This window comes from Alosa pseudoharengus, unplaced genomic scaffold (genome assembly GCF_046254945.1).
Source record: "Alosa pseudoharengus isolate Yale_2024_CS ecotype anadromous, Long Island Sound unplaced genomic scaffold, YU_APseudo_1.1 YU_APseudo_1.1_scf_1, whole genome shotgun sequence".
NCBI classification, from domain to species: Eukaryota; Metazoa; Chordata; class Actinopteri; order Clupeiformes; family Clupeidae; genus Alosa; species Alosa pseudoharengus.
In genome coordinates this window covers 5,895,525-5,921,500 of record NW_027468564.1, presented here as the reverse complement: position 1 = coordinate 5,921,500, position 25,976 = coordinate 5,895,525, and the positions used below count along the sequence as shown (strand labels likewise).

At 40.7% G+C, this 25,976-nt stretch overlaps 1 protein-coding gene across 5 annotated transcripts in view; it reads left to right on the top strand.

Moving 5' to 3' along the window:
- Nucleotides 1–25,976, top strand: part of LOC143135616 (protein NLRC3-like) — a 63,721-nt gene that overhangs the window by 9,826 nt on the left and 27,919 nt on the right. For 2 of the 5 annotated variants that reach the window (XM_076296144.1, XM_076296140.1), the window contains exons 1-7: nt 474–1,244; nt 2,141–2,190; nt 4,274–4,361; nt 6,089–6,205; nt 7,544–7,660; nt 8,195–8,311; nt 20,373–20,489. In XM_076296144.1, coding sequence (XP_076152259.1) covers nt 4,303–4,361; nt 6,089–6,205; nt 7,544–7,660; nt 8,195–8,311; nt 20,373–20,489 — 527 coding nt within the window. In that variant the 5' untranslated portion in view covers nt 474–1,244; nt 2,141–2,190; nt 4,274–4,302. Of the gene's footprint in view, nt 1–473; nt 1,245–2,140; nt 2,191–4,273; nt 4,362–6,088; nt 6,206–7,543; nt 7,661–8,194; nt 8,312–20,372; nt 20,490–25,976 lie in introns of those variants that run through there. The other 3 variants (XM_076296142.1, XM_076296141.1, XM_076296143.1) reach the window with 2 other exon arrangements.

Sequence of the window (25,976 nt, the reverse complement as noted above, 5' to 3'; positions counted from 1 at the left end):
TGATGTAAGTGTGTGTGTTGGGGATGGGGGTGGGGTGGGGTGGGGCAGAAGGCTAAACCTTCTGGGGGGATGACAGGGGAGATGGGAGTTCAGGGGCAGAAGGCTAGGCAATCAAGGACATGGGTAGATGGAGGAGAAATCAAAAATAATAAATTGTGTGTGTGTGTGTGTGTGTGTGTGTTTTGACGTGTGATGAAATAAGAAAATAAATAAAAGGTCTGTAGCATAGGGAGAGGGATGTAAAAGTGCTAAAAGTCTTGTAGGTGTGTGTGGGTTTGTGTGTGTGTGGGGGGGGGGGGGGGGGCAGTGTGCTGCAAGTATGTAGAGGAGGCTTACTGTAGCAAGCAGTAAGTCAGTATAGTGTGAGTTCAGAGTTCGGATGGCCTGGGGATAAAAACTTCTCCTAAGTCTCTCAGTTCTGGCTTTGTGACTACATAGGCGTCTTCTTGATTTCAGTGGTAGGAATAATCCATTGTTAGGATGAGAAGAGTCCTTCAGAATCTTTTGGGCTCTTAGGAGTACTCTTCTGGAATAGATATCTTGTAGAGCAGGGAGTTGAGTTCTTATTGTACGTTCACATCATTCCATACCATCACATTGTATTGGCGTTATGGATGTTACAAAAAATGTAGTTTTCCATAAAATTGCCCAATATCAGTATAGACTGAGGTTTAAGATTAAACATAAATATAGTTGAAGGCAGTTCAGTGCAATGATAATGTATAACAATATTGTAACTGTAAGGTTAAAGTACACATGGGGTAGTTGAGCAGAACAGTATTGATTGACTTTGCTCAGTGTAAGGGTGGGGGCTGTTTCTGAGTGTTCAACAGAGTGACTGCTTGGGGGAAGAAGCTGTCTTTGTGTCGGCTGGTTTTGACAAACAGTGCCCTTTATGTCCAAAATCCTGAACCACCCCTTTAAGGGATCACACCCGTGGCATTCAAGGTAAAACTAAGGGCCTGTTTTACAAATTAAGGGACACTTGCTATAAATTAAGGGGCTTTGGTATGTTTTCAGGAGTAATTTAAGGTCAATTTGAGTAGGCTACATCACGTTTCGTAGTAAACTACACTACCCACAGTGTAACCCACAGTGACCCAAACACTTGGAGGCTGGACTGCAAGTATACCTCGTGCTGTGCGTCACTCCTCTATCGAAAGCGAAACTGCAGTCGTCTCCATTTTGGGACAACTAAGTTCAACATTTTCTGCAAGGAATGAACCATCTAGATAATACAATTGGTAAGTAGGCTATATCTCATGGGAAAGTATGGTTGAATCGGTCCTTCAACACAATGAGTGATAATGTTATTTTTACGGGGATTCAAAGGTGGAATCTAGACTAGCCTAGTCTACAGTTTGTCTCTCGGCATCGACGTGACGGCAATGATAACGTTATCGTTAATTTACAGTTATTGTAGCCTATGTTGATGTTCATGATAAAAACGTAGGCTAATGTATATGATTTTAAGCACATAAATAGTTAACCTTACGAAGCCTACTAAAGCCTCGTGTCTCTATTGGTCAACAAGTCAACCGTCCGAGTAGCCTAATAACGAGTAGCCAAGGGCAGTGTTTTTCAACCACTGTGCCGGGGCAAACTAGTGTGCCGCAGAAAATTACCCAAATGTCACTCACTGGTCCAGAAAAGCAACTGTTGCATCAAAGAATTTATAACCACATGCTCTCATTGATTGTATGATTGCACTATTTGTGGTATGCAGGCATTGTACAACGGGGGCCCAATATATTCACAGAATCATCACATATCCAGTTCATAACAACAATTAAATTAGATATAGTCACCTACAAATGAAACAGAGGGCGCTTGTTTTATTGAGCAGGTCTTGCATAGAAGCCATAATAAGGCCATATCTGTGTATTATTTGAAATTTTAGGCTATGGTATGTTTATTTTTTCTTCACACAGGATGTTAGTGTGCCGTGGGACATTTTAAAAAGTGTGCCGTGGCACAAAAAAGGTTGAAAAACACTGGCCTAGGGTAGCCTATTATGGCGTAGGCTACAGCGAGAAAAGGGAACCTGACGTTGCAGTCTCTTTCTTACTGATTGCAATTGAGCTTGAAGAAACATAACTTCATATTATGCAAAACTGAATTAGAATTGTTTTGAATGTAGTCTCCAGATGAAGTTCTTCAGAGGTTGGTTCCAGTGGTCACATCAGCACTGTAAGTAACAAGCTGTATCTGTATAGAAGGCCTACTGTTTGAAGTGTGTGTGTTTGTATTGTAGGCCTACTGTATGACATGTGTGTGTGTTTGTATGTATGTGTGTGTGTTTGTATAGTGCCTACTGTGTGAAGTTTGTGTGGTCATGAGATCACATGATCTACCAACACTGTGTTGTGCTGCTGTGGTCATGAGATCACATGATGATCTACCTACACTGTGTTGTGCTGCTGTGTTAATGCACTCAAGTCTCTCTTTTTAACTGTTGTCTGTGACCTCCTGCAAGCCTGATAGTTCTCATAGAAATTCTCTGCGTTATAATTAACTTTAATCTGTGTGTCAAACTTTGCTGTGTTGGATCCTTGAATTTGGGAGAAGTGGACTTGAAAAGTCCTTGAATTTGATGTTCTAGAAGTTGCGGGAACCCTGGATTTTCTATCATGTGTATAATAATGTGTTAATGTAAGTCTCGGTCCAAAGGAATGTGCTGAGTTGTCAAGTATAGGCTACTTGTAGGCTTATGATAGATAGATAAATAGATAGATAAATACTTTATTGATCCCCAAGGGGAAATTCAAGGTCTCAGTAGCATACAGACATCACACACAACATGCACTTACAGCATCACTTCATATTATGCAAAACTGAATTAGATTGGTTCTAGATTGGCTATAGCCTAGGCCTATAGGCCGCTTGTAGACTGATGATGGTCAGGCAGGTTTTTTGGAGTCAGTGTGGAGCCATGAGTAGGCCTACTGGAATCCGTGTCAGAATGAGGTTAACAAGTGCTTTACATTAATAATCACAGTGTTCCAGTGAAGGGAGTTGTTATTACTGAAAATCAGCAGAACTGTGTGGTATACAGTGTATGCATGTTTCATCCTGCTTCAAAGGAAGAGTTATTACATTTTATAATCCAAACTCTCCTCAGATGTCCCTTCTTTTTACATTCTGTTCTTGTAGGTCCGCTGAAATATAATTGTAGAACTCTATAGAAAATACTATTATTGGAATCTAGTTAACTTGGAATAATTTCTGGGGAATATTGTGACTTTTCCTTTTTTTTAAATCCTTGTCTATTCTCTCACTCGAGTGAGTTAACGGGATAGTTACCTAGAAAGAAGTCTCTCAAGATGTAAAAGTTTGCCAATAGGTGGTGTAGCTTATTTCGTAAATGTAATTAAATCCAACAGTAGGCCTAAATAAGCTAAATTCCATAGCCTAGGTAGGTTAGCAACACAAAGTTAAGATGTGCAAGTCAGCAAATCAACTTACATTCTTAAAAGTATATTAATACTAATGGAATTATAGGCATTGTTTCTAATTTAAGGGTATTGCAATAGTCAAAGGAGAACTAACACTTACTTTGTGGAGAGACAGCGACGTTACTGTAGGTGCACCAGTGTGACCCAGGAAGAATGTAGCACCCTTAAAAATGTTGGTCGCATGTGGTAGAGCAGTGTTTCTCAAACTTTTTCAGCCGAAGGACCACTTAACCAATAAAAGAGAAATGCAAGGACCACCTAGCTAAAAAAAAGATTAGACCTACTTCAACAGCATATTAGCCTAAACAATAGGACTACTCACTGAACCACCTTGCTTATTGTCTTTGCACTTTGCTTATTGTGTCAGAGGATTCATATGATTAAAACTGGCATATCTTACATAGACAGTTTTGCAGAACTGTTTGGATTTACATACACGTTGGTTCAATATTGCAAACAACTCTTCTATATTATATTTTACCTAGTCTGCTCACAGACCACTTAGGATACCTTGCTGACCACCAGTGGTCCCCGGATCACACTTTGAGAAACACTGTGCTAGAGCCCTGTAGTCTATTCTTTCACTTGCCGTCATGCCTGAATCTCCATTTCCAGTGTAGTATTTTCTGACCTCCACCGAGGAGCTCATGTTCTCACCCCTGACCTCCACCGAGGAGCTCATGTTTCTGCGTGTGTGTGTGTGTGTGTGTGTGTGTGTGTGTGTGTGTGTTACTGTGATGTGTTCATTGCATCCATGTGTAGGCTGGTGTTAGTGCTGAGTGATCTGTGTGTGTTGGTGTTTCTCTCTCATTCTCCAGTGTAAGATCAGGAGATCCCAGAAAAAGGGATGTATTGTCCTAAAATGAATTCCTATGAAGTGGAGGACCATGACAGTGAGCCTGTGGGGTAAGACAACAGCAGCAGCACAAAGAACAACAACACTCCAACTGCTATCGCTACTACCAACACATCTATTTTGATCACAGGGTCTGAAATAAAGACATTTATAGTTGCTGTGTGTGCATGCGTGTGTGCTAGGGTTGGGCCGATGGGCAATGTCATTGTCCATTGTGATGGTTGACCGACATCACAATGGGAAGCAACCATTGTGATGCTTTAAAGCGATGGTTCGGAGTACAACTACGACCTTTAGTCCAATAACGAGGCATTAGAAAGTTTGTAAGTACACCAGGAGTTTATTTAAATAAGACTTGCCTGATTATCTACTTCTATACTGCTGAATCGACGCTTCTTCCGTGATTTGGGAAAAGCCTGTAAAAGTCCTGGCAGGAAGCATGCATAAGGATGTAGATCCAGGAATGCACTAATATTTTGTTCGTAATACAGTTTGCAACAATTATTAGTTATTACTAAGTTGTAAACACTTCGGAAAAAAAATATTTTAAACTGGATATACCAAAAAACGTTGATGTAATCGCTTCCTGTAAGGACTTTTACAGGCTTTTCCCAAATCACGGAAGAAACGTTGACGCAGCGGTATAGTAGCAGATAATCAGGCAAGTCTTATTTAAATAAACTCCTGGTGCACTTACAAACTTTCTAATGCCTCGTTATTGGACTAAATGTTGTATTTGTACTACTGCAGAAGTTTCGTAGTATTCAGGGCATTATTAGTGGGGTAATTTACGAGATAAAAGTTGGTTCCATCATGACTGCAGAACGTCATTAGTTTCTGACGGCGCTACTCGACCAGGGCTCGACCAAGGGAACAAAGGTTCTGGGAGGGTGTTTGGCTCGGGGTCATGGTGCAAAGAACCCTAGGGTAAAATTACTCCGAACCATCGCTTTAACATAGGCTAAAACATAAAAACGTTTCCCTGGAAATTGAGCCTAGAACTGGGGCAGCCGTGGCCCACTGGTTAGCGCTTCGGACTTCTAACCGGAGGGTTGCCGGTTCGAACCCCGACCAGTAGGCACGGCTGAAGTGCCCTTGAGCAAGGCACCTAACCCCTCACTGCTCCCCGAGCGCTGCTGTTGTAGCTGGCAGCTCACTGCGCCGGGATTAGTGTGTGCTTCACCTCACTGTGTGCTCACTGTGTGCTGAGTGTGTTTCACTAATTCACAGATTGGGATAAATGCAGAGACCAAATTTCCCTCACAAGATCAGAAGAGTATATATACTTACAGTATATATATACCTTACTGATGCGTATGCAGAGTACTTTAAAGATTGTCAGCCAGTGAGGACTTAAAAATGAAGGACTTATCTATACGAAACCACCGTCTTATTCAAATAATTCCTGACTGTGACATTGTCATCATCCTTTTTTACATGTTTCACACTACATTGAACTTAAAATATTTAAGAGTGTGAATACTTATATAAATGGAATAGTTCAGTCTTTTATCTTTTTATGAATTTGCAAAACACTCCAAACCCCTGTTTTTTGTGGAGTGTTGGAGTATTGTGTGTAGATTGATGAGAAAAAAATAATTGAATCCATTTTAAGATGAGTCTGAAACATAACAAAATGTGGAAAAAGTTAAGCGCTGTGAATACTTTCTGTATGCACTGTAGCAGTATAAGACACACACTACTGGTTACTGTGTTTATGTGTTGTATTTCTCTCTCCCTCTCTCTGTGTGTGTGTGTGTGTGTGTGTGAAATACAGCCCCATGCAGCAGAAGAGATCACACTCTCCTGTACCCAGCTGTGTGTCCATGAAGAGTAACCAGTCCATGGGTCTTCCATGGAACTTTGCTGGAGGAGGTGTTCCTGCTGGTCAGAGGTGAGTATCAGTCTCCACAGAAACACAATCATCAGTATAGATACAGTGGGGAGAATTAGTATTTGACTAAAAAGAGGAATATCAAATCTGTTAGAAATTGATCTTAAAGGACAAGGTCGCTATTTTGACACTTAAAGCCCTGTTTTCAGATAGTTTATGATTAAATGGAATGTTTAAGATTGAAATTTGGGCACATGCTGCTGTCCTGAGAATTTTCGGTTTCTGTGGTAGCACCCCACCACCCCCACAACGGCTGCATAGGTGCACTGGAACAATCTTTCTAAAACGCATTAAACTTTCGTTTACAAAGACGTGAAATGTTTTCTACGTAGTTTGTTAAAATAAAGGTTCATACTTCTCCTTGGGACAAGCACTTTTGAGTCTTGGAAAACACTTTTCCATTTGCATCGGGATTTTGCAAACACTCAGAGTCAATAAAATAAGCCCGGCATGAGTAACGAAATTGACAAGAAGCTGTAAGCATGCTAAACTCGACATCCAAACAGTATTCTAACGTTAGCTTTGAGATACTGCTTGATTGCATAACTTAACTTAGTTTAGTCTCCTCAATGTACTGTGTTGTGATAAGACCTTAGCAGAGTTAACTTGAATGAAGCAGTTTTGAACAAATTTGCGCAGCAATGTCACGATGCTAAGCAGATTTAATAGCAATTTAGCCTGCCGGCTGCAATGTGGCAACAACAATCCTGCAATGTTTTGTTAAATGCACATGCAGAGGAGGAGCAGTGGACTCGTTACCAGAGAGAGCGGGGCAGGGCAAGGAAAGGCTGCGTGCGTAAAAAGCGCAGCTCAATGAAAGGATTTGATCTTGTCTTTAATTTAAGTAGTTACAACATAGATGTGTGACGGTCGGTTTTGATTTTGTGACGCCCCATCACATATTAGTCAATGTATGGGAAACACTGAGCTATGTACCAAACATTACATTTTACCGTGACTCGAAGAGCTGTAAACAGTGTTGTAAGGCTGCGTGTACAAATCCGCTTGGGGCTCCAGTGGAATTTTGAATTGCGACGAGAATCTCGGGCTAACCATTGATGTGCCGTGAGAAAGGTTGGGAATAGGCCCAGCACTAAACTCAGAGCGTGGTAAACAAAATTGGATATTTCAGGCAGTAAAAGCCCTGGTAAGAAGCAAACTAGATTTTGTGCAAATTTACACACTTATGGCTACTGAAAAATGTAAGGTTAATTTATCAAATGTTATTTTGAAGTATTAAAAAACATTGTTGTTTTAGAATTTTCGAACGAAATGCTTGGTAATTAGCACTTTTACGATACAGTACATATGATAACATTCTCTCTCTGTGAAATAAAGCCCCATGCAGCAGAAGAGATCACACTCTCCTGTACCCAGCTGTGTGTCCATGAAGAGTGACCAGTCCATAGGTCTTCCATGGAACTTTGCTGGAGGAGGTGTTCCTGCTGGTCAGAGGTGAGTATCAGTCTCCACAGAAATACAAGCATCAGTACAGACATGTGGACACCCGTAGTTTAATACTGTAATGTGCTTCACTAATCCAATATTGGAACCTATGAGGTAGTGAATGTTGTAGTACTGCCAAGTTACCAGTAAGTGGCAGTATAAGTCACACACTTCTGAATGTGTGTGTGTGTGTGTGTGGGTATCCTCTTGTCACAGCTCTCCCACCAATAATCGAAATCCAGCCCTATGTAGCATTCATCATTTTAAGTCCCTGCGTTGTCAATTAAGTAGTAACTGTTGTTGTAGCACCACCAGTTAGTGGCATTATAAGACACACACTTCTGATTACTGTGTTTGTACATTTTAAAAATATACAGTACATATGATAACATTTTCTCTCTCTCCCTCTCTCTGGAATACATTTTAAAAGTAACCTTCACCAACAATTTATATAGTCATATCTCTATCTCTTTCTTTCCCTCTCTGCCCCCCCCCCCTCTCTCTCTGTGTGTGTGTGTGTGTGTGTGTGTGTGTGAAATACAGCCCCATGCAGCAGAAGAGATCACAGAGTCCTGTACCGAGCTGTGTGTCCATGAAGAGTGACCGGTCCATGGAACCTCCATGGAACTTTGGTGGAGGAGGTGTTCCTGCTGGTCAGAAGTGAGTATCAGTCTCCACAGAAACACAAGCATCAGTACAGACATGTGGACACCTTGAAGGGAAGAAAATGTATTCTGAGAAAAAAGAAAATGTTATAAATAAATAAATATTTTTAACAAAAACACATTGCTCACAATTATTGGCAACCCTAGAAAGTCTTATATACAAAACCTAACAGAAGCATTTCCCTATCTAATTTCAATTTTGTTAAGTTAATCAGAGTATCTGTGAACTTTCAGAGGTAGTTCATTAATTTGTTTTTCACTAAGGTATGAAAATAAAGTGACACGGAGGCAAAATCCTCTTGACATTTTTCAACATCAGAAAGACAAGACAATACACTAAATTTAAACAAAAAGAAAGTGTGTTGACATTTGTAAGTCAAAGAATGTCTGTGACACTAGGTACTTTGTTGATGTCTATATTTACAGTTAAAACAATGATTCAAAGGTTCTAATTATCTGGAAATGTGGCAAACATTCTTGGACAAGGACCCATGGTTATCTTGGCCCCACATACAGTATGGAGGATGGTAAGATTAGTGTTGCACGGTGTATCGATACTAAAAAGGTATCACGATGCCTTCACGCAAAAAACGATACAATTTTCGACGTTTTTAGAATCGATACTTTATTAAAATAATAACGTTCTGTGTTTGTGTGAACTGCTGCTCTCACTGCTCTTTGCACGCATCTAGGCAAGTGGGCGTGTCAAGCAGGCAGCTCTGAGTGAGTGAGTGAGTGCGCAGCCAACGTCAACATAGTTCTTTGCCGACAGTCCTCGGCCTTGTGGATAAAACAAAAGGTGAAGTGAAATCTGCAACTATTTCGGATACATCGCGAATAGTGAAGGCAAGCCATCAGGTACACACAGGCCCGTTTGAAAAATATGTTTTAAAGTCATTTAAAAGCAGTAGGCTACGCATGGAACTTGGCTAAACACCTCGCAGACATATCCCAACATTTTTAAAGAGTTCAAAAAACGACAGGTTAACGAATATGCTATAGAAAACACGACTACATGGTTAGTGCCAAGTTCTTCTCTTCTGTTTTAGTCTAGCCTAAGTGAAACGAGTATATGGTTCTCTGGGATAAAGCGAACCTTCCTTCATCAATGCATTTTGACGAGACATAACGAGCTGTAATCATTTTGACGAGACATAACGAGCTGTAATCATAGGGTGCTAACGTGATGAAAGCGCAATGTTCACGCCAGAATAACATTACCATAACTTGTAAACAATCTATTTCATGTTCGGTCAGTACTACTGGTAATATTTGTCATGGCATGTAGACTGCAATTTGTTTAATAATTATTGGCCAGATGTAAGATAGGATACCCGAAATGCGCTAATTAAAGCCCACGGCATATAATACCACCAAAGCGTGTTGAGTCCTAACTAGAATTGCGGTTCCGAGGAACTGCAAGAGTGGGTTTGATCAGTGGCACGGAACTCGGCCTCATCCAAGGATTCCAACGGTACCTCATTTATGAAAATCGGGCACACGGATCAAAAGTTGTCTGCATTAACGCAACATCCAATAAGCTAAAACGCATAAATAACATGGTTGCTATGCTGGTTGCTATGGTGGTCGCTAGGTTGACATTACAGGGGTGGTTTCTAGGTTGTTGCTAAGGTAATTAGTTAGTTGCTAGTAAGCCATCTTAAGCTGACTGCATAAAGTGATTATTTTAAGAGATACATTTTCAAACCAGAACTGTGTATAGGTCATGGTTAAAAACGTATCAGAATCTCAGAAATAATCACGTAATGCAGCCAGTTTAAGATTTTTTAAGAAGTCAGATTTTTTAAAGGCAATCAAATTTCTGCTGACTCTCTTCTGGCTGCGGTTAAAGGCCAGCGCCTCCTGAGAGGCCTGAAGGGTCAGTTCTGAGGTTGTTGGCTGCTGGAACCGAAAAAAGGACTGCATTTTCTTAAAAGACAATGTGACTGAAGTGCGGGCAAAGTTTGCACAGAAATGTACGATTTTTCCCACCCTCATCGACCTCGTCATAAAACTTGTTTAAATGATCACACGACGCCTCCTTGCTGCTTTGTTGTCTACATCAGCATTTCTCAAACTTCTTTGACCTGAGGCCCAGTCAAGGCATACTTTGGGGTCATAGGGCCCACCTACATGAACCCACCCCCTCCTCCCAACCCCTATCAAATTGTAATGATATCACAATTATTATTTTTATACTATATTGCCTACATGCACTTCAAAACAGTCAATGTTTAAAGTGCTAAGATTGTTTACAAAAGTTTGTGAAAGCATGCACATCAGAGTACTGCTTTACTAATGTAAAATATTACCTTACTATGCACAGAGAATCACAGGCTTAGTCCCTGCCTCAGTCATTGCAAGCGCCTCTGATTTATTAATCACCACTATGTGGATACTGTTTTTAGAATTGATTTAGATTAAGTGTTAGTATAATTTGTATTTTTGTAATTTGTATTTTAGTATATTTTTATATATTGTATTAAGTGTTAGTATAATTTGTATTTTAGTATATTTAGCATATTCTTATCTTCTACTGTCCTTACTGCTTAGTTGTGTTTTTATATTATACACTTTAATTACTCTTTCTGCTGTTAAAGAATGTGTTGTGTTGTATGTATGCTGCTGAGACCTTGAATTTCCCCTGGGGATCAATAAAGTATCTATCTATCTATCTATCTAAATATAATTAGGCCTACACTAGTTTCATTGTTTTTGCATTGTTGCATGATTGATATGCTATTTAATTACATTTCATTTGAATGCCTGAATGTAAGAATTCAGGAAACACAATACCAGCTTTTAACATTTCTGTTGTTAGTTTATGTAAATCACATAACACATGAACTGTTTACATACTACTGATAGCCCATTACTGTACACAATAATACTGTGCCCATTCATTAACATATATTAAACATCAGGCGTCTTGTTTACACATTTAAACCATATTTGCACTTCGAATTTCGCTTCCAAACTGTAATAACTACATCTACAAAGTCTAAAGAAGATAACCATGTAGTCTGTTCATAGATAAGATCGATCAATTTTGACAGAACTACAGACTTCGTGAAAGTAGCCTAGTAGTCCTACATAAAAGGCTCCATATTCACTTCATTGCAAAATCGCGGTTGGTCTGTTTACACACTAAAACCATATTTACACTTCGAAATTCGCTTCCAAATTATAGTAACTACATCTACGAAGTCTAAGGAAGATAATCATGTAGTCTGTTCATAGATAAGATACATTTTCACAGAACTACAGACTTCGTGAAAGTAGCCTAGAAGCCCTACATAAAAGGTTCCATTAACTTCATTGCAAAATCGCGGTTGGTCTGTTTACATACTAAAACCATATTTACACTTCGAAATTCGCTTCCAAATTGTAGTAACTACATCTACGAAGTCTAAGGAAGATAACCTTGTAGTCTGTTCAACGATATGATACATTTTGACGGAACTACAGACCTCGTAAAAGTAGTACCTAAAATTAGTGTGATAAATGGCCATCACGTAGCCTAAAGCATATAGCACTAGCATATGACAACAGCAAATAGCTAACGTTTACGTTAGCCTAACTTACTTATCGTTGACGTTGACCCGACACGTTTATAAGTTAGACCATAGACTGATAAGGACGTCCATCAAAATTCCGTGTGTATCCTGTGTATCTTTCGTGCTGCTATCCTGTTGCCTTTTCCCTGTTGTTCCGGCAACAAGGTTTTTACGCGATATTTGCCACATCCCAGAGAGTTGTTGTTTGGTGGGTCAGGTGACGAGCCGTCGAATCACAGCACAGCACCCAGAATGCATTGCAACACACCGTCTAGAAGGGACTCAGCGGTAGGTCGGCTTTAAATAGCATACAGAACCTATAGTAATATAACGTTGTCTGTAAGCTCCACAGATCGTGGCAAGACAATTGAATTGATTGTGGACTTCTTGCTGGGCAACGATGAGTAACTTGATTAGTGATGCTGCGTGGATATGCATGATATCTGTATGAAAGTATGTTTCTCAATGTAATAATCTATACAACTGTACACATGACTAAGTTCAAATGGAGTTAGCTGGGTATAGGACTGGGCTGAATGGATTGGTGAAATACTTTATTTATTTATTTTTTTACTGACCTATATGAACATGCGCTGTCTCCTCTTTTTTTACATGACCTTTACACTTAGTGCTGGCAAGGCATTGAACTGGGCTGAATGGATTTGGAAAATATATATATATATTTTTTTAATGACCTGTATCAACATGGTTTGGCTTTAAAAAAAAGATGAGACAGCGCTTCGCGCTGTCTCATCTTTTTTTACATTACCTTTACACTTAGTGCTGGCAAGGCATTGAACTGGGCTTCATTCAAGGATTCCAACGGTACCTCATTCATGAAAATCGGACATACGGGTCAAAAGTTACATGCACACACCTTCATATACACAGACAGCCCAGCCCAGCCCATTAGACATTGCCAGATGGCTTAGAACTCTGCCAGGTGCAAGTAATCAACTCTAGCAGCAGAGCTCTACCAGGTGCAAGTAATGAGGTGCTGTGATGTCATAAAGCCCCAGCATTCCGCCATTGATTTCAATGGGGCCCAAAAACGCCGAAAAACGGGAATACCGCGAAAACGACAAGGGCCAGCGACACGAAAGCAACAAGCAAGTTACACCGGTTCGGGCCTGAATTTTTGGAGTTCGAACCGCGTCGATAGCTCAAACGGTCTAGGAGCAGTAGTTCGGCCAAAAAGTGGGCTTATAGGAAGATATAATAATAACTAGAATTGCGGTTCCGAGGAACTGCAAGAGTGGGTTTGATCAGTGGCACGGAACTCGGCCTCATCCAAGGATTCCAACGGTACCTCATTTATGAAAATCGGGCACACGGATCAAAAGTTGTCTGCATTAACGCAACATCCAATAAGCTAAAACGCATAAATAACATGGTTGCTATGCTGGTTGCTATGGTGGTCGCTAGGTTGACATTACAGGGGTGGTTTCTAGGTTGTTGCTAGGGTAATTAGTTAGTTGCTAGTAAGCCATCTTAAGCTGACTGCATAAAGTGATTATTTTAAGAGATACATTTTCAAACCAGAACTGTGTATAGGTCATGGTTAAAAACGTATCAGAATCTCAGAAATAATCACGTAATGCAGCCAGTTTAAGATTTTTTAAGAAGTCAGATTTTTTAAAGGCAATCAAATTTCTGCTGACTCTCTTCTGGCTGCGGTTAAAGGCCAGCGCCTCCTGAGAGGCCTGAAGGGTCAGTTCTGAGGTTGTTGGCTGCTGGAACCGAAAAAAGGACTGCATTTTCTTAAAAGACAATGTGACTGAAGTGCGGGCAAAGTTTGCACAGAAATGTACGATTTTTCCCACCCTCATCGACCTCGTCATAAAACTTGTTTAAATGATCACACGACGCCTCCTTGCTGCTTTGTTGTCTACATCAGCATTTCTCAAACTTCTTTGACCTGAGGCCCAGTCAAGGCATACTTTGGGGTCATAGGGCCCACCTACATGAACCCACCCCCTCCTCCCAACCCCTATCAAATTGTAATGATATCACAATTATTATTTTTATACTATATTGCCTACATGCACTTCAAAACAGTCAATGTTTAAAGTGCTAAGATTGTTTACAAAAGTTTGTGAAAGCATGCACATCAGAGTACTGCTTTACTAATGTAAAATATTACCTTACTATGCACAGAGAATCACAGGCTTAGTCCCTGCCTCAGTCATTGCAAGCGCCTCTGATTTATTAATCACCACTATGTGGATACTGTTTTTAGAATTGATTTAGATTAAGTGTTAGTATAATTTGTATTTTTGTAATTTGTATTTTAGTATATTTTTATATATTGTATTAAGTGTTAGTATAATTTGTATTTTAGTATATTTAGCATATTCTTATCTTCTACTGTCCTTACTGCTTAGTTGTGTTTTTATATTATACACTTTAATTACTCTTTCTGCTGTTAAAGAATGTGTTGTGTTGTATGTATGCTGCTGAGACCTTGAATTTCCCCTGGGGATCAATAAAGTATCTATCTATCTATCTATCTAAATATAATTAGGCCTACACTAGTTTCATTGTTTTTGCATTGTTGCATGATTGATATGCTATTTAATTACATTTCATTTGAATGCCTGAATGTAAGAATTCAGGAAACACAATACCAGCTTTTAACATTTCTGTTGTTAGTTTATGTAAATCACATAACACATGAACTGTTTACATACTACTGATAGCCCATTACTGTACACAATAATACTGTGCCCATTCATTAACATATATTAAACATCAGGCGTCTTGTTTACACATTTAAACCATATTTGCACTTCGAATTTCGCTTCCAAACTGTAATAACTACATCTACAAAGTCTAAAGAAGATAACCATGTAGTCTGTTCATAGATAAGATCAATTTTGACAGAACTACAGACTTCGTGAAAGTAGCCTAGTAGTCCTACATAAAAGGCTCCATATTCACTTCATTGCAAAATCGCGGTTGGTCTGTTTACACACTAAAACCATATTTACACTTCGAAATTCGCTTCCAAATTGTAGTAACTACATCTACGAAGTCTAAGGAAGATAATCATGTAGTCTGTTCATAGATAAGATACATTTTCACAGAACTACAGACTTCGTGAAAGTAGCCTAGAAGCCCTACATAAAAGGTTCCATTAACTTCATTGCAAAATCGCGGTTGGTCTGTTTACATACTAAAACCATATTTACACTTCGAAATTCGCTTCCAAATTGTAGTAACTACATCTACGAAGTCTAAGGAAGATAACCTTGTAGTCTGTTCAACGATATGATACATTTTGACGGAACTACAGACCTCGTAAAAGTAGTACCTAAAATTAGTGTGATAAATGGCCATCACGTAGCCTAAAGCATATAGCACTAGCATATGACAACAGCAAATAGCTAACGTTTACGTTAGCCTAACTTACTTATCGTTGACGTTGACCCGACACGTTTATAAGTTAGACCATAGACTGATAAGGACGTCCATCAAAATTCCGTGTGTATCCTGTGTATCTTTCGTGCTGCTATCCTGTTGCCTTTTCCCTGTTGTTCCGGCAACAAGGTTTTTACGCGATATTTGCCACATCCCAGAGAGTTGTTGTTTGGTGGGTCAGGTGACGAGCCGTCGAATCACAGCACAGCACCCAGAATGCATTGCAACACACCGTCTAGAAGGGACTCAGCGGTAGGTCGGCTTTAAATAGCATACAGAACCTATAGTAATATAACGTTGTCTGTAAGCTCCACAGATCGTGGCAAGACAATTGAATTGATTGTGGACTTCTTGCTGGGCAACGATGAGTAACTTGATTAGTGATGCTGCGTGGATATGCATGATATCTGTATGAAAGTATGTTTCTCAATGTAATAATCTATACAACTGTACACATGACTAAGTTCAAATGGAGTTAGCTGGGTATAGGACTGGGCTGAATGGATTGGTGAAATACTTTATTTATTTATTTTTTTACTGACCTATATGAACATGCGCTGTCTCCTCTTTTTTTACATGACCTTTACACTTAGTGCTGGCAAGGCATTGAACTGGGCTGAATGGATTTGGAAAATATATATATATATTTTTTTAATGACCTGTATCAACATGGTTTGGCTTTAAAAAAAAGATGAGACAGCGCTTCGCGCTGTCTCATCTTTTTTTACATTACCTTTACACTTAGTGCTGGCAAGGCATTGAACTGGGCTTCATTCAAGGATTCCAACGGTACCTCATTCATGAAAATCGGACATACGGGTCAAAAGTTACATGCACACACCTTCATATACACAGACAGCCCAGCCCAGCCCATTAGACATTGCCAGATGGCTTAGAACTCTGCCAGGTGCAAGTAATCAACTCTAGCAGCAGAGCTCTACCAGGTGCAAGTAATGAGGTGCTGTGATGTCATAAAGCCCCAGCATTCCGCCATTGATTTCAATGGGGCCCAAAAACGCCGAAAAACGGGAATACCGCGAAAACGACAAGGGCCAGCGACACGAAAGCAACAAGCAAGTTACACCGGTTCGGGCCTGAATTTTTGGAGTTCGAACCGCGTCGATAGCTCAAACGGTCTAGGAGCAGTAGTTCGGCCAAAAAGTGGGCTTATAGGAAGATATAATAATAATAACTAGAATTGCGGTTCCGAGGAACTGCAAGAGTGGGTTTGATCAGGGGCATGGAACTCGGCCTCATCCAAGGATTCCAACGGTACCTCATTTATGAAAATCGGACATACGGGTCAAAAGTTACATGCACACACCTTCATATACACAGACAGCCCAGCCCAGCCCATTATAGCTCTGCCAGGTGGCTTAGAACTCTTCCAGGTGCAAGCTTAAGCAATTAGAGCTGTGATGTCACAATCGAAATTTGAATTCTGAACATTCCGCCATGCATTTCAATGGGCCCAAAAAACGCAGAAAAACGGGAATACCGCGAAAACGACAAGGGCCAGTGACACGAAATCAACAAGCAAGTTACACCGGTTCGGGCCTGAATTTTTGGAGTTCGAACCGCGTCGATAGCTCAAACGGTCTAGGAGCAGTAGTTCGGCCAAAAAGTGGGTGAACAGGAATAATAAATAACTAGAATTGCGGTTCCGAGGAACTGCAAGAGTGGGTTTGATCAGGGGCATGGAACTCGGCCTTATCCAAGGATTCCAACGGTACCTCATTTATGAAAATCGGACATACGGGTCAAAAGTTACATGCACACACCTTCATATACACAGACAGCCCAGCCCAGCCCATTATAGCTCTGCCAGGTGGCTTAGAACTCTTCCAGGTGCAAGCTTAAGCAATTAGAGCTGTGATGTCACAATCGAAATTTGAATTCTGAACATTCCGCCATGCATTTCAATGGGCCCAAAAAACGCAGAAAAACGGGAATACCGCGAAAACGACAAGGGCCAGCGACACGAAATCAACAAGCAAGTTACACCGGTTCGGGCCTGAATTTTTGGAGTTCGAACCGCGTCGATAGCTCAAACGGTCTAGGAGCAGTAGTTCGGCCAAAAAGTGGGTGAACAGGAATAATAAATAATAATAAGAAAACTTAAGAAGAACAATAGTGGGCTTGCTCCGCAAGCCCACAGCATGGCAAAGCTGTGCTTGCCATGCTGTGGGCTTGCTGGATCAAACCCACTAATAAGAAAACTTAAGAAGAACAATAGTGGGCTTGCTCCGCAAGCCCACAGCATGGCTTTCAGCCATGCTGTGGTCTTGCTGGATCAAACCCACTAATAAGAAAACTTAAGAAGAACAATAGTGGGCTTGCTCCGCAAGCCCACAGCATGGCTTTCAGCCATGCTGTGGTCTTGCTGGATCAAACCCACTAATAATAAGAAAACTTAAGAAGAACAATAGTGGGCTTGCTCCGCAAGCCCACAGCATGGCTTTCAGCCATGCTGTGGTCTTGCTGGATCAAACCCACTAATAATAATAATAGCGGCTTATTGTTACGTGGTAGCAAATCATGTTATCAAAGAAATAGACGTAATGTAGGAATGCACACAGATATATTGCAACAGGTAGGCTAATGGTGTAGGCCTATCTGACGAAGACCTGAGTGGTTGGAATGTCGTACTTGTACACTGGGCGCAAAGAAGACAATCTTCACATTTTTACCTTTGCAACTGTCAAAAAAATCCCATGAACACGGGAAGGCCTAGGGTAGCCTATACTGTACATCAGATGGCCTAAAGATTAGGCCCCTCTGCATAGCATTCAGTGATTTGCATGCAGTAATTTCAACACTGACCTTGATCTAGCCTAGTTTGGCTATTTAAAGGAGCCGTATTTAAGAAAAATATTTCAATTAATCATAAAATGGCCCTGATATTTCACTAGACAAGAAGAAATCATGTTCATTTCAAATACTTATATCACTGACAACAGTAGTCCGGCCAGGATATTGTCATTTAAAAAGTGAAGTTGCAGCCCTCAACTGATGTTGATGTTGTGTTTTGTCATGTCATGTTGTGTTTTGGCCTGATGCGCCACCCTCCACCTATCTACTAATCACGAAGTCAGTAGTGTTTCGCCATCCGGGTTGGCAACCTCAAGTCAGGGGGGAGGGGGAGGGGATACAACGCTCTTCAGTATTTTGAAAGTGATTGCAGTACCAGTTTTGGCCACAATCTTACATATGGTTCCTTTAAAGCTACTTTATTGCCAAAACAACACAATGTAAATGAACAATAACAAACAATAAAGGACTTAATCACACAAAGTAGGCCTACTATTTTACTGACTATAAAAAATGATAATTATGTAGGAAGTTTAGAAACCAGAGTTGACCTGCACACTACAAAAGTGCACCGAATTCAACACAAATGATTCAATACACTTGGAGGAGGTATGAGTCCTTTCTTTTCCAGATATCTTAGGATTTTGCCGTATCGTTTCAGTATCGAGCATCGTGATATTTATGGCAGGTATTGTATCGAAGTCATAATTTTGGTATCGTGACAACACTAGGTAAGATAGGGAAAAAACTCCATAGGAACCACTGTTGGAGAGTTACAGACAAAGGTAACATCTTGGGGTCACCAAGTCCCCCAAAAAATCTTCAAAAGTGACCTCACTGCTAACATATTATTTAGAGGGCATGCCAGGTAAAAGCCTGTCCAGTCATTTAACCCTCTAGGCGCCACGGTCGAGTTTACTCGACAAGATGCGGCACTGAATAAAATGGCCGATTTAGTCAAATAGGGTGTCATATTTCGTTCGACCTCCACTCCACTATATGGCAGACATGTCATACATCATCCCCGAGTCCGAAAAACGTCATGCTTTAAACAAAACCTTCGAGCTACAGCGCATTGAATCAGTGCGTGCAATACCGGAGCTAGTGTGCGTGTGAGCCACTTTATCAGAGCGATATTGTCAACGTCAGCGAGTATTTGCAATAGATTATCGTCTAATGGCATCAAAAAAGTTTACCCAAAATTAAGTGTTGGGTCTTCTATTCGCGGACCCTGATTCTGAAGGGGAATATCTGCCTTCAGAAAATGACGGTGATTCGTTTAGTGACCAGGCTTCAGATGCGTCCCTGCCTTGCAATGGTGCAGCTGGACAAAGTGAGAGTTTAGCTTACACCAAGCACAAACGTTGATTGCCCAATGTCAGTGGTGGGAATAATGTTTCATGGGGTTGGAGTGTTCATCGGGAAGTTAGCAGGCGTGTTAGTGGTGTGGCGAATGAGGCTGGAGGTAATGTCCATGTAGCGCTAGCTTCTTTGTCTTCTGACAATTAGAGTAATTAGAGTAGGAAAACAGTGGAGTGAGTCAAAGAGGAGAATGCACAAGGGTATCTGGGGAGATTTTGTAAGAAGCCGAACGGTCTTAAATCCCTTGCTTTGTATTATCTAACTTTATGGGGTGTCATAGGAGAATATTACAAGCTGTTTTATTGGGTGTCATAGGAGAATATTACAAGCTGTTTTATTGCCAAAGGGAGGCTTAAGAAGGTATTACAAGCAGGGGTGCCAATAATTGTGAGCGACGTGTTTCTGTTAAAAATATTTATTTCACTATGAGATTTTCCTTTTTCTCAAAATAAATTTGCTTCCCTTAAAGGTTGGGTTTTTCCTATTTTTTTCATTGTGAGATTACAATAAAAATGTTTTATACCGGTTTTTAGTCAACTTTAGCAGAGATGCCAATAATTCTGGAGGGTACTGTATTTCTAGTTGCTGTACCTTTACTTTATGAAACTTTGCCAGGTATTTATCGTAACAGTTTTAGAAAAGCAATAAGCCACTCAAGTCCGTAGGTTACAACAGTTAAGGGGGGTTTACTCCGCTAGCGCGTCGTGCCTAACAACACCCCTTAGCTGTTGTAGAATCAGTGTAACCTACGGCCTCTCGGGGCTTATTGCTTAAGTATCTGTTGTAGTACCACCAGTTAGTGGCATTATAAGACACACACTTCTGATTACTGTGTTTGTACATTTTACAAATATACAGTACATATGATAACATTCTCTCTCTCTCTCTCTCTCTCTGAAAATACAGCCCCATGCAGCAGAAGAGATCACACTCTCCTGTACCCAGCTGTGTGTCCATGAAGAGTAACCAGTCCATGGGTCTTCCATGGAGCTTTGCTGGAGTAGGTGTTCCTGTTGGTCAGAGGTGAGTACCAGTCTCTACAAAAATACAGACATGTGGACACCTGAAGTTTAATAGTCAAAGGTACTTCCTGCCAACCTGTACACATTTTGCATACCCGGCACACATTTTCACATGAAAGTATGCCAGTATGATTTGTTACTTAAAAACTTGGGATATCTGTGTATAGACCTCTATACTCCACTATGTGGGATATCTGTGTATAGACTAGGTCTGGGCGATATGGCGGAAAACTGTATCACGATATAAGTATTTCATATCAGTCGATATCGATAATTCTTTTATTATTATTTTTATTTTTTTTATTTTATCTATTTCAGATAAGGACCAGAAGGGAAAAAAGTTAAATTTAAACACTTTTATTTTAAACTTAACCTTCCTCTGATTTGAATCACCTCAGTTATCAATCAAAGCAAACAGGGAAAAGAAATAGCAACACAATCATGAAAAACACTTAAATAAATAATTGTGCACATAAGTCTGAATGAGCAGCACTGGTTGAAGCCTGGAAATATTGTAAACAAAGTAATTTGCTAGTTTATCATAGTAAGTCTACTGGTTAGACTGTTCAGTTTCCCCACGTGTGTTTAAGTTTCAAATGAATACTTTTTCTCCTTGGGACAGGCCCGTTTGAGTCTTGGAAAATACTTTACCGTTTGCATCGGGATTGAGTTGATTAGAATTTAGCAGTCAATTTGAATGCAACAGTTTTGAACAAATTCATGCAGCGTGCAAATGATTTAATAGCAATTCAGTCGTCTTGCACGATTGTTTGGATTACATGCGCATGCTGAGGAGGGATGCACCTAGAGAGAGAGAGAGAGCGCGCGCGCGCACGGGGCAAGGACTCATTGAGAGTCTGTGTTGAGGTTGCCGTTGCTGTATGGTATTGGTTGCCGTCCGACCGGGGTGGGGGGTAATTGCACTGTTTTACTATTGGACCATTAAGTAAGTATAAGTATATATACTTTTTTGATCCCGTGAGGGAAATTTGGTCTCTGCATTTAACCCAATGGTGAATTAGTGAAACACAAACAGCACACAGTGAGGTGAAGCACACACTAATCCCGGCGCAGTGAGCTGCCTGCTACAATGGCGGCGCTTGGGGAGCAGTGAGGGGTTAGGTGCCTTGCTCAAGGGCACTTCAGCCGCGGCCCACTGGTCGGGGCTCGAACCGGCAACCCTCCGGTTACAAGTCCAGAGTGCTAACCAGTGGGCCATGGCTGCCCTTGTTACATTAATGCAAATCTTCATGCAGGCTGTCAGACTGTTGCCCTGCAGCCTGTTCCGCAAGTCTTACCTGATCTATACACAGAGAGTGAATGAAGTTTAGATCATTTTGTGTAATATGGATGGAATTTGAGCGCGGGGCGCTTTTTAATTTAGAGGGCGGAGCGGCTGCTCTGTTCCGCTCCGATACCGCATACACCACAGGGTTTCCCGGAGGAAATGTGTTGGTCAAGGTGGTAGGTTGTCCGATGGGGGGGGGGGGGGGGGTCTGGTATCAGTTGCCGTCCGACCGGGGTGGGGGGGTTATGGTGTCGGTCCGACAGGTGGGGGTGGGGGGATGTGGGTGCTGGCGTCTTGTTTGTGTGATACAGTAGCCTACAGACTCAATTATTTAACAATTATTTATGAAACACTACATGTTAAGGCGAGACACTACAGGTGAATAGGGTAACATTTTTAACAAGCAGATATCACTATGAAACTTCCCCAGTTGATTACTTACATTAATATGAGAAAAAAATTTATTACAAGTTTGCTGTAATTTAATGTTTACATATGCAAATTAGGCATTATCTAATTAAATATGCGCTAATTTGAATACATTTTAAGGCACGAAACCTGAGCATTGGATACAGCCAGGTTCAAAATTATGTTTTCATTGTGTTCATATTAGATAGGGAAACATTTACAGAGGGATTTATGAATATCTACTTTTGTTATCCTGTAAATCAGAAAATTATGTCACTAGCCCTAAAAAATCGATTTGTTGTTTTTTGGCATAAAATGTCATGTAAGTCAGGCTAGGAATAATATATCAACAAACCCCTTTGTAGAAATCTTCGACATATAGTTAGGCATAAGTCTAGAAAGTTTGGTGTATGTACGTGCTTCTGAAGTGGAGTTTTTGAGCTCAGAGTGTGAGAAGAAACTCATTTTGAGAAAACAGCCTTGAAAGACAGCCAATGAGATTGTTCTCAGCCTAGACTCGCCTTTGAACTTTCGCAATTGGTTGCTGATACAAAGGAAGTGTCCATATATGGATCACATAGTGTGATACAGGAAAAACAGAGCTTTCCAACGGTAGTACACATGTTATGTTTTGGACCACGGTCGCGGGAGTGCATGCAAGGTTAGAATGCAACTTTTGCTGAATTTAGGAGAAATATACAGGCGCGAGTAGTCAAAGTCAAAGTCTGCTTTATTGTCAATTTCTTCACATGTCAAGACATACAAAGAGATCGAAATTGCGTTTCCTACTATCCCACGGTGGAGACAAGACATATTTTACCAATTAGGTCCACAGACAAACATAACATTCAAGTAAACAATATAAAAAGTAAAAATAAGAAGGCACATACAATGAAGAAATAAGAGCAGCAAAATTTGGTAGAAATTGTGCAATTGTGCATACAGTAGACAGTCAATATAATAGTGCAAAAGTCAGGCCAATAAATGGCTGAGGTAGTTTTGTTTGACCTAAGTATGCAAGTGGCATAGTGGTGCAAATTATGCAAGAGCAGCAGAAGTGTGTTCAGAAGTGTTCAGGACAACAGGACAACAACAACAAGTTGCAAGTGTGCAAGTGTACAAGTGGAGTAGTGCAAGTGGAGTAGTGCAAGGCAGCCATTGTGGGTCTAAAAGTCCAGGATGTTATGTAGCTGAGGGTGGAGGGGGGAGAGAGTTCAGGATCCTAACAGCCTGGTGTATGAAGCTGTTGGTGAGTCTGGTGGTGCGGGAGCGCAGGCTTCTGTACCTCTTCCCAGAGGGCAGTAGATCAAACAAATTGTGAGCAGGGTGACTTGCATCACTCACAATTGTGGTCGCCTTGCGGGTGAGGTGGGAGGTGTAAATGTCCTTCAGGGAGGGGAGTGAAGCACCAATAATCCTTCCAGCTGTGTTCACTATGCGCTGCAGGGCTTTCCTGTTGTATTCAGTGCAGCTTCCGCCCCACACAGCGATACAGCTGGAGAGGATGCTCTCAATGGTGCCTCGGTAGAATGTGGTCATGATGGCTGGTGGAGCACTTGCTCGCCTGAGTTTCCGCAGGAAGTACAGGCGGCGCTGAGCTTTCTTCGCCAGTGATGCAGTGTTGATGGTCCAGGAGAGGTCTTCACTGATGTGCACCCCCAGGAATTTGGTGCTGCACAATATAATGAAATAAACACCTAAAGGTGTAAATCCGACTTTTTTGTTGTAGTAGTGTGATAGAATACATGCTAAGGTAACATACTAGCTCAAAATCTCGAAATTGACCAGTGCATGAAAAAACGATGTTTTCACCTGCCGTGTCTCGCCTTAAATAAATAACCAGCTTCTCATAATAACAGTTAACAAAGTAATTACACCAAACAAACTATACAACAGTATACAAATATTTCTAAATATTTGTGTAATTTGTGCAATTTTAACAACTACTATTACAAACTATCAGTGTTGTAATGTAACGAGTACAAATACTTCGTTACTGTACTTAAGTAGAAATTTCACGTATCTGTACTTTACTTCGCTATTTAAATTTATGTCAACTTTCACTTTTACTCCACTACATTTCCTAGATAAAATGTATACTTTTACTCCGTTATATTTCCACTAAGCATCTTCGTTACTCATTACTAAAACATAAAATTAGAAGAAATGTGTACGACTGTAATAAGGGAGGTTTGGCGAATCACTGCTCCTAGATTGCATTACGCACGCTGCGCGCTCTTTTTCAGCGCTTGTTTGTTGCTAAAGGAGGAGGACGTACAACTGAAACCGCCATGGAAGCACGAGCACCTACTGGAGGACCTCCCGTTATCATAGACGACCACCCCGATGACAGTGGTGAACTCGGTGAACAGGGTAGTGGTGAAGATAACGTCATACACCCGTGGCCGTGGCTGTATTTGAAAGGAATGTTTCTGTACATTGGCAGCTTTCTGTGAAGCTGAACACTCCGCTACCTGCCTCAGCGGCCTGTGAAAGGCTATTTAGCTTCGCAGGACTTGTCTTCAGTCCAAGAAGAGTAAGACTGAATCAGGCCCGGGGTGGGAAATCGGGAGAATTCCCGGTGGGCCGCTTCACTTTTGGGCCGGTCGAGGAAAAAAATATTGACATTTGTCACGTTAGCCTATCTTTGCTTAAAGTAGGACACGTTCCGCATTCTGTGCATGACACCAATGCAATGCCTCTGAGGGAGTTCTCCCCTCCAAAAAAGATTTGGTTGGGTCCATATAGCCCGTCTTTTCCAAAAAAAATTCTCAGATACGGATAGTTGAGCTGGCCCTACAGTAGACACAAGCGCCAGGAAGGATGAATGGTAGAAAGAGACTGAGCAGCAGATCAACCAGTCGACCACTGAAAATGATGAGCCCGAAATTAGTGATGAGGAGCCCATGACTACAGGGACAAGTAGAGAGGATAAATTAAAGTTATTTAATGTAAGAAAGAGCAATTACCCTACATGATAAACCTATATGCCTTGTTTGCTCAGAAGAGGTTGTGGTAAAGGAGTAGGCCAAATCACCAAACAACAATATAGCCTACCCATGCAAAAACATGTAGCCTAAACATTAGTTCAATATGCCTCTTTGTGGAAGCGTGGGATAGGCTACATTTCAAAGGCTTTCTTTTTTTCTTTCTTTCTTTCTTTCTTTCTGTTTTTGTTAACTTGTGGAATAGTGGAATATTTTTTGTTCACTTCTTAGTTGAAGTGAATTATTATATAACCTTTACACATTTGTTGAACCATGGTACTAATAAAAACTACAGGATAGTAAGAGCTGAAATGTTGCTTTGTTTTTCCAATTTCCACCACTATGGAAAACGTGGGCCGGTCTTGGGCCTGAAACTCCCAAGCACTGAATTCTGGCAACTTTAAAAACCAGCTTCTTTTGAAGATGAACAGACACCTTTTCAGTTTCAACTAATGACTGGCATATTAGTAGCTGGACATAGGTGGCCTGTGTGTGTGTGAGAGAGAGAGAGTAAGATGGTGACCTGGGGAGTAAGCCCTAGAAATGCTCATACCACATGACCAAAATTTTCTCCCTACAAGCAGGTCATTTTTTTTAAAGAAATAAGTTATTTATTTTTCATTTTTACCTGAAGTTCATACAAAAGTGACATTTCTATTTCTGTTTTTTTCTTTGATGTCAGCTCTAAAATATGCTGTTTGTTCTTTGAACTTAAGAGAATTGTGCCTGAATAGTCCTAGAAAAGAATGTGATTTTGATTTGATGAGTGAGATTAAGAAGATATGGGAACCCTGAATATGCTTTA